At 47.2% G+C, this 9,891-nt stretch overlaps 1 protein-coding gene across 1 annotated transcript; it reads left to right on the top strand.

Annotated features, from left to right (window-relative positions):
- Window positions 1-4,931: 4,931 nt before the first annotated feature.
- Window positions 4,932-9,275, top strand: LOC135377507 (uncharacterized). Its single transcript, XM_064610016.1, has one exon. The coding sequence runs from the start codon at window positions 4,932-4,934 to the stop codon at window positions 9,273-9,275; it is 4,344 nt and encodes a 1,447-aa protein (XP_064466086.1).
- Window positions 9,276-9,891: the final 616 nt, after the last annotated feature.

The following is a 9,891-nucleotide window of genomic DNA, read 5'->3' as shown; positions in this document are numbered from 1 at the left end:
GCAAGGCTGTGGTGGCGCTGCGGGCGACATGACAGCTCCTTATTTTCCTTCCTCCATGTGACAGACGCTCTCGGTGGCGGCTCTCCACGGCGGTGTCATGGTCTCGTGACCGCGATACGCGGCGTCGGCGGCAAAAGGGTTTTGGGTCCAGCGTTGTGTACGAGTCTTTGAGCGAGTTTATATTAATCTCACTCCGTTTATTGTTCAACTGATGGTTGTTGTTTGAGAGCTCAATTGCTATGCTGTGAGATTGGGGTGTACGGCACGCATACGGCATACGACAATATAAATAAATAAATATAAACAAAAGGACGTGCACGATAAATTACGCCACATTATTATGGCTTCCCGTGTTGCTACACTTTGCATTATAAAGGCGCTTTCGCTAACCAGTCCGTTCACAAACAGCCGTGTGCATCCCTTGGTGTATTTATTAGACTTGGATACTTTCCTTTTAATTGCGTAATAACGCTTTTGTGACTCGAGCGCGTATATTAGAAGGCTCCAGACTCGCGCAATATTATTTTGGTGATGGCGCATATGTTCAGACAAGAGCGGAGGAAAGTTGTTCCCCCCCATTTGCTTTATGTATTTATTCACCTCAGTATGTCATTCTCACATACTAGTTTAAATTTAATTAGCGATTAGTAATACTGCAGTATATGCAATTTAGCACACTACAGTGCTGTAAGATATATTGTACAAGCGCCTTGGCTGCAGAATCACTGGGTGGATATCTGTAAAATTTTAGTGCCTTCTTTTCTGTGGTGGTCACTGTCACTAATAGGGATTCAGTTAAGTGTTGTGGCAATTCCAATGTAAACAGTCATCTGCTATATTGGAAAGTGAGTGATTATGGTCAAACAAGTCAATTAACATGATACCTTCTACAATACCATCTGTGATTCCTAAATGTCAGTATACAACAAGTCAGTATATGACAAGGTATGAAGAAATGTTAACGTAGTGCATGCTATTCAAAGCAAGTTCTTCCACCCCCCCCCCCCCATCTACAAACACCCAGAAAACAAAAACAAAAAAACTGGTCTTGGGTTTGCCTCTGGAAACATAATTTAACTACACAAATGCAGATATGTGCAGCCAAACACATTTGCCATAAGGAAAGCGTGAAGATTATTGCAGTTGCAACGGTCATGTCAGTAGGTCATGTACATCTTGGTATTTTCGAAATTTCCCAAACATTTCCATGTCTTTTATATTCAACATACTGGACATCTAGTGTGCAACACTTGATATCGAATCAAAATCTGAGCCAGTATTGGGTCATGAACACACCGGTGTAACATGAGCAACAAAAAGGCAGACCACATGTCAACAAGTTGCAAACCGTTGTTTCATCTTGCACATTTGTCATGCTCATCTAGGTATTTTTGAAATTTCTCAAACATTTCCATATCTTTTATATTCAACGTGCTGGACATCTAGTGTGCAACACCTGATATCGAATCAAAATCTGAGCCAGTATGGGGTCATGAACACACCGGTGTATCCTGAGCAACAATAAGGTAGACGGCATGTCAACAAGTTGCAAACCGATGTTCCCTGTTGCACATTTGTCATGCTCATCTAGGTATTTTTAAAATTTCTCAAACATTTCCGTATCTTTTATACCTAGATGAGCATGACAAATGTGCAACATGGAACAGCGGTTTGCAACTTGTTGACATGCCGTCTACCTTATTGTTGCTCAGGATACACCGGTGTGTTCATGACCCCATACTGGCTCAGATTTTGATTCGATATCAGGTGTTGCACACTAGATGTCCAGCACGTTGAATATAAAAGATATGGAAATGTTTGAGAAATTTCAAAAATACCTAGATGAGCATGACAAATGTGCAAGATGAAACAACGGTTTGCAACTTGTTGACATGTGGTCTGCCTTTTTGTTGCTCATGTTACACCGGTGTGTTCATGACCCAATACTGGCTCAGATTTTGATTCGATATCAAGTGTTGCACACTAGATGTCCAGTATGTTGAATATAAAAGACATGGAAATGTTTGGGAAATTTCGAAAATACCAAGATGTACATGACCTACTGACATGACCGTTGCAACTGCAATAATCTTCACGCTTTCCTTATGGCAAATGTGTTTGGCTGCACATATCTGCATTTGTGTAGTTAAATTATGTTTCCAGAGGCAAACCCAAGACCAGTTTTTTTGTTTTTGTTTTCTGGGTGTTTGTAGATGGGGGGGGGGGGTGGAAGAACTTGCTTTGAATAGCATGCACTACGTTAACATTTCTTCATACCTTGTCATATACTGACTTGTTGTATACTGACATTTAGGAATCACAGATGGTATTGTAGAAGGTATCATGTTAATTGACTTGTTTGACCATAATCACTCACTTTCCAATATAGCAGATGACTGTTTACATTGGAATTGCCACAACACTTAACTGAATCCCTATTAGTGACAGTGACCACCACAGAAAAGAAGGCACTAAAATTTTACAGATATCCACCCAGTGATTCTGCAGCCAAGGCGCTTGTACAATATATCTTACAGCACTGTAGTGTGCTAAATTGCATATACTGCAGTATTACTAATCGCTAATTAAATTTAAACTAGTATGTGAGAATGACATACTGAGGTGAATAAATACATAAAGCAAATGGGGGGGAACAACTTTCCTCCGCTCTTGTCTGAACATATGCGCCATCACCAAAATAATATTGCGCGAGTCTGGAGCCTTCTAATATACGCGCTCGAGTCACAAAAGCGTTATTACGCAATTAAAAGGAAAGTATCCAAGTCTAATAAATACACCAAGGGATGCACACGGCTGTTTGTGAACGGACTGGTTAGCGAAAGCGCCTTTATAATGCAAAGTGTAGCAACACGGGAAGCCATAATAATGTGGCGTAATTTATCGTGCACGTCCTTTTGTTTATATTTATTTATTTATATTGTCGTATGCCGTATGCGTGCCGTACACCCCAATCTCACAGCATAGCAATTGAGCTCTCAAACAACAACCATCAGTTGAACAATAAACGGAGTGAGATTAATATAAACTCGCTCAAAGACTCGTACACAACGCTGGACCCAAAACCCTTTTGCCGCCGACGCCGCGTATCGCGGTCACGAGACCATGACACCGCCGTGGAGAGCCGCCACCGAGAGCGTCTGTCACATGGAGGAAGGAAAATAAGGAGCTGTCATGTCGCCCGCAGCGCCACCACAGCCTTGCACAAGGGGGCGCTCTATTTCGCATCGCCATCCAATGCCTCCCGCTATCTCTCACCATGCTCCCCGAAGGAGCAATGACGTCATCCGCGGAATGCGACAGCAGCGGCCCCTAGTGGTGAGGCGTCGCTCGTAGCGCCCTCTAGTGGTGTACCCTACACAATGGCTAATCCTTCTATTCATCGGAGATAATCCGTCTATTGGGGGCTGCATTGGAAACAACACCCACAGTTCCTTGTGAAGTCGGCCAAGGACACACGATCCCCCCTGCGATTGTTGCCCGCCTGAGCGTGATCGAATATACGGCATGCAGTTCCATCACCACCACCATAAATACATACACAAATCACGAATATAATATATAAATATAATATATAAATGCATATTCCTGCACCAAGTCATAGCACCTGACATTTTGAAATCCTGTATGGAGCCGACCAGGACCAAACAACACACTTGATGCACTGATGATGATGATAACCTTGAGCGATGGGCAAACTTACAAACATGACAACCTGGTTGTCCTTTATGCAAGTTTACCCATGGCTATTTGTTATTATCATGGAGTTTGTCCACCAGCTTGCCTGCGTTTGCGGCATTCTCTGTGTTGATACACTGACCTCTTTAGTCAGCGGAAAAACGCTGCGTGTAATTCCAGTGGCGTATCTAGGGTGTGGCAGGTGTGGACAGGTGCCATGGGCGCCAGGTGAACAGGGGCGCCATTATGTGGTCGGGTGTGAATGTGCCAGGTCGGGCACTCAACCTGGCACATTCATAAATGATCTAAAGCACCCGCCATTAGGGAGGTTGTAGTGTGAAACCTAGTGCGGACCACACGAAAACGCATCCCCAAGGACATCATGTTAGCCATGTTGTTAGCCGAATAGCCGAGCAATCTCATAAGTGTTTCAGTTAATTAATTTTTACTGTTGTCTGTTGACTGCCACGAGGGAAGCACCTTAGAGGGACGACCTTCGCTGTTGGACCTTTCAATGCGGATTAGAGCGCTTTCTAGGTCGCTCGGAACCTGTACCCCATTCAAACCCTTGGGACGTCCGTCTGGCAGTCGTGGAAAGCGGGTCACCGGACCGGTGATCTTTTGTTACCCTTTTCGGAGAAAGCTTGTTGAAAGTGAAAGTTTCCATATCAGCTGCTGTGCACGTGCATCCCTTGACGTCAGTTTGTGAATTTCTGATTGGCTTAGAAAGGGTGGCATTTCCGTTAAAATGCCACGCCCGAGTATCCTTGGGGTTGATTGCTGATGGTTTCGCTGCCAATCAGGCTAGCGTTTGTAACTAGTATGTACTTGTAAATAAATGTATATAGTCGGTGTTCCACATCAAGTCTCCGTGGACGTCATTTGCAACGTGTCGGTGTAGCGTCGGATCCGCAACCGTACAACCCTGCGGACCACTTCAACAACGATACGAACCTATCTGGCGCAGTCGACAGGATGCTACGCCGACTTTCTGCGAATGAAGAACAAGACACGGCAACGGCAAGTACAGTGGCAGCTAGCGTTTGATGCCTGTGGAGGAGTGGCAGTGCGTTAACGTCGTCGAGGCATCAAGTCAATCATCCCGGCGACGAAGACAAGTACTCTGAGCGAGAAAGTCTACGTCCTGTGTGGAGGTGATCTTCGCCCGTCATCAAGGTTCCGAAAAGCACAGTGAACGGTGAGTGTCTTTTCAGTTGCGTATTTTGCCTATCACTATGACCGGAGGGTATAAATTAAGAGATAGGGGAGACGCAGGGAATCGTGAGGATGAGGGGGATGACACATTGGCAGTGGCCCCACAAGGGGATGGTAGTGAAAGCAATTCAGAAATGTCTGTGTCTATCGCCGAATATAGGCGGTTGGAGCTTCGAGTCAGATTAGCAGAAATCGAGCTAGAAACGCAAAGGTTGCGAAGTGCAAGTAACTCGGGGACCCCTACGGAGGCCGGTACATATGTGATGGGGGAAGAGGATAGGATGTTAAAATTTGCCTCCCTCCTAAAAGGCGTGTTGTCGCCGATGCCGACACAGGAATCACTTATCCCTGGTTGGTTTGAAGATGTGGAAGCAACGCTAGACTCGTATAAGGTGCCTAGTGCGTGGCGAGCAGGTCTGATACTTCCATTGCTTAGCGAAAAGGCGAGAGCATTGCTGGTGAGACTTAATTCAGCTGACCGTGCGGACTACAAAGTGCTCAAGACAAAAATCCTCGAAGGACTAAGACTGTCTACCGCGGAATACAAACGACTTTTTGTCAACTCCAAACCGGACAAAAGGGAGACCTGGGAGCAGTTTGCAGTAAGGCTAGAAAATTACTTGCGCTACTATTTGAATAGTTGTAAAGTAACTACTTTTGAGGACTTAATCCAATTGATGGTCACGGACAGAATGAAGGAATGCCTATCGCCGGACGCAAAGGCTTACGTCGCGTTGAATGAAAAGGAGAAGTTCCTTCAGCCCAATGAACTAGCAAGACTAGCAGAGAACTTCCGCGAAAGCGTTAGATGCAAGGCGGCAGCAGCAGCTGTAACCGGGACAGAAAGCACAGTGGAACGGAACTTCCCAAAAGGCCAGGCAAAGACTCGCGTTATAGAGAACGGGGGTGCAAAGCCTAAGAGGAGAGGTTGTTACAACTGCTCATCGCTCGACCACATTGCCAAACACTGTACTAAGAAGGCTGGAGATTCCGCGGCGCGCATTAATGCAGTGAGCCTTGTATCTGAAGAAAGCAGCAGCGAGAGTGAAAGCGAGAATGCCATTATTGTCGCTAGGGTACTGCTGCCCTTAGAAGAGAGTAGCACTCAAGAGATGCCAAGGGATGTAAGAGTTAAATTACAGGATATGCATGAGGTGTCTGTAAAAAATGGTGAAGCTACTTTTCAAGCGTACGTAGACTCAGGAGCCGAGATCACAGTTATCCGCAAGACGGTGCTTGCGAACTACGTAAAAACAGGATCAACAATGAAGCTCGTCAGTGCCTTCGGAGATGAGGTGGTCGCGGAATTGGCGTACGTTCCGTTGAAATTGACAGATAGCTCGCCCTATGTTTCCGAACAGCCCTCTGACCCAGTGTTCTTGTGCGCGTTAGTGGACCGCATGGCTAAGAGAGTGAATGCGCTAATCACTCCAGATGTGTACAAGGGGTTGGCTGACGCAAGTGCAAAAGTAATGGTAGATGAGGGTGACGCTCCGGAGGAAGCGCAGAACGCTCAGGAGCACGCTGACAATGAGGACCATTGTGAGTCAACGACTGTGTTAGGTGTAGGGCACGATAAGGGATGTGATCCTGCTGCAGGCGATAACAACTCCCCGCGGCAGATTTTTATGAATAGCCAGAGTGAGGATGGGAGTCTTAGAGAGGCATGGGAGCAAGCGAGAGCAGGAAAACACGGGATGATAGTTGTTGACGGCCTGTTATCTCATAGTGACTACGTAAATGGGCGCGAATGCAGGCAGTTAGTCCTCCCAAAAGAAAGACGTAGTGAGGTTCTACGACTGGCACATGATTCGGACTGGGCAGGGCACCTAGGCGAGCGAAAGACGCTGCAGCGTATAAAGAGCTCATTTTACTGGCCAGGTATCACCACCGACGTGAAGCGCTATTGCCAGAGTTGCCACCAGTGCCAAATTAAAGCGCCAACAAGAATGACAGACAGAGTACCGATTGCACCGATAGCTAGACCACGTACCCCCTTCCAAGTTATTAACATGGACTGTATAGGTCCCGTTAATCCTCCATCAGCCCGTGGACATCGCTACGCGCTGTGTGTGGTTGACTTATGTACGAGATGGACTGAGGTCGTGTGCTTGCGAGCCCTTACGGCAAAGGCTACCTGCGAAGCCCTGTTAGACATATTCTCGCGTCTCGGTGTACCGGAGACCATATGCTCGGATCAAGGGACGAACTTTACCTCTCATTTGACTAGGGAATTTCTGGCACGAATGGGCGCGACGCCGCGTTTCTCCACACCCGATCACCCCCAGAGTAATGGATTAGTGGAGAGGTGGAATGGTACCTTCAAGTCAATGCTATACCACACAGTCGAAAAACATGGGCGGAACTGGGATAAACATGTTCCTTTCTTACTCTGGGCATATCGCGAAGTCCCAAATGCTACTACGGGGGAGACACCCTTCGAAATGATGTATGGGAGAGTGCCCACTGGACCGTTAACAATCTTGCAGAAAATGTGGTCAGGAGAATGGACAGTGCCTGATGGGCTAAGCACGTCTGCTGTAGAATATCTGAGCGACCTGAGGAAAAGACTTTGCGAAGCGGAAGAACGGGCGAGAGAAACAGGCAGTGCAAATCAAGAGAACTACTGTAATCGCTACAACCTAAGAACGCGGGAGAAACAGTTTCAGGAAGACGACCAGGTTCTTATTCTAGAACGGGATGGCACCGGGAAGTTGATGTCAAGGTGGATAGGGCCAGTTACAGTTATTCGACGCCTAAGACCGTACACCTATCAGGTCAGGTTGAGTGACAAGAACTTTAGGACGGTGCACGCGAATAAGCTCAGACCATATCACGCCCGAGTGAGCTCCGTAGGAGTAATTTTCGAGGATGATGTAGATTTTGGACAGGTTGAGATGATACCTACGAAGAAGAGAGAGCGGAACTTCATAAATTCAGTGGAGGCGGACCATCTAAGCCCTGGCCAGAGAGGACAATTGTTGTCATTGATCAAAACGATGCCGCAAGTGTTCAGGGACACGCCGGGTGAATGTAAGGTGGGCAAACATGTGATAAGGATAAAACCGGGCGAGGAACCACAACGAGTGTATCCCTACAAAATTCCAATGGCCTATCGCAAAGAAGTAGAGCGACAGATCAGTGAATTATTGGAATGGGGACTGATTTACCCCACAGAAAGCAAGTTTGCGCATCCCATTGTGTGCGTGAGCAAGAAAGATGGAGGCATGCGCCTCTGTGTAGACTATCGCAAGCTTAACGTGATCACGGAGCCTGACGCGTTTCCGATGAGTCAGAGCACAGAAATTCTGTACCAGGTAGCTCGTGCGAGATACATCACAGTAATCGATATGCTCAGAGGGTACTGGCAGATCAGGTTGGATGAGGAGTCGCAACAGTGTACATCGTTTATCACACACCATGGCCAGTACGCCTGGAAGGTGATGCCTTACGGCCTCAGAAATTCGGCATCGACCTTTCAGAGAACGATCAACGAAATTATGGCACCACATAGTGAATACGCATGTGCGTACATTGATGACGTTGCGATATATTCAGCTACATGGGAGGACCACTTAGAACACCTGGCAAGAGTGTTGAGATCAGTAGCAGCAGCGGGCTTGACAGTAAACTTGAAGAAATGTAAGTTCGCCCAAAACAGGGTTCATTACCTAGGGCACATTGTAGGATCTGGTACGCACGCCCCGGATCCTGAACGGATCAAGGCAGTTGAAAATATCGCCCGCCCCGAGACCAAGAGCCAACTTCGAAGCTTCCTCGGGATATGCAATTATTACCGTGATTATGTGCCGCGTTACTCGGAAATTGTCCTTCCGCTCACGAATATGACGAACCGTCGCACTCCACAGAGGCTCCCGTGGAGTGAGGAGGCAACCAGATCCTTTCAAGAAATTAAGGAAGCCTTAGCGAACGCTCCCTCTCTTTTTGCTCCGGACCCGTCGAGAGATTACATTTTAGCCACTGACGCGTCAGGGTCCGCAGTTGGCGCTTGTCTCGCACAGGAACATGAAAACGGCAGGGAATGCCCTGTAGCGTTCCTAAGTAGGAAGCTCGCGCCTGCTCAAACACGATGGGCAACTATCGAGCGCGAAGCGTTTGCTATCATATGGTCATTGCAACGGCTCGAAACTTGGCTCTTTGGTGCCACTATCAAGGTTGTGACGGACCACAACCCACTCAAGTACCTAACCTTGACCACCCCACATAGTGCCAGACTGACGCGGTGGGCCCTCGCGTTGCAACGATTCAACATTACCATTGTACATAAAAAGGGATCTCTGAACTGTAACGCTGACGCCCTTACGAGATTGGCCACTGCTGATGAGCACTCTCTGGTTAGCTAAATGTCAGGTTGCTGTGTATGGTGAAAATCCGGTCATGGTGTTGGCGGGTGCGTGACGAAAGGAGACACTCTGTCCGTATACTGTGTAATCATCTTCTGGTGACTGTTGTGTATTCCTGGTGCCATGATCAATCTTGTGGCGGAGGTGTCGACCAGAAGAACTTTGCAAGAACTTTGCCAATTGTGGCCAAAACCCGGGACATATGTATAAGACATGAACTTTTCTAAGAGTGCACTGCGCTAAGAACTCGGCTAATATTTGTCCGCGTATCGCCCCGTTCAGCCTGAGGCTTGCTCGGTATTGCTTTTGGTTATGTGATGCATGACGTTGAAGTACATGCATCACAGTTGTGGCGGAGGTGTTAGCCGAATAGCCGAGCAATCTCATAAGTGTTTCAGTTAATTAATTTTTACTGTTGTCTGTTGACTGCCACGAGGGAAGCACCTTAGAGGGACGACCTTCGCTGTTGGACCTTTCAATGCGGATTAGAGCGCTTTCTAGGTCGCTCGGAACCTGTACCCCATTCAAACCCTTGGGACGTCCGTCTGGCAGTCGTGGAAAGCGGGTCACCGGACCGGTGATCCGCTTTCCACGACTGCCAGACGGACGTCCCAAG

The sequence above is a fragment of the Ornithodoros turicata genome, chromosome 1 (genome assembly GCF_037126465.1).
Source record: "Ornithodoros turicata isolate Travis chromosome 1, ASM3712646v1, whole genome shotgun sequence".
In the NCBI taxonomy this organism is placed as follows: domain Eukaryota; kingdom Metazoa; phylum Arthropoda; class Arachnida; order Ixodida; family Argasidae; genus Ornithodoros; species Ornithodoros turicata.
The sequence above is the reverse complement of the archived record's forward strand: the minus strand, read 5'-3'. Positions and strand labels throughout refer to the sequence as shown.

Bases quoted from the DNA above. Each gene is read 5' to 3' on its own strand.
- LOC135377507 (XM_064610016.1), top strand. From the start codon at position 4,932: ATGACCGGAGGGTATAAATTAAGAGATAGGGGAGACGCAGGGAATCGT.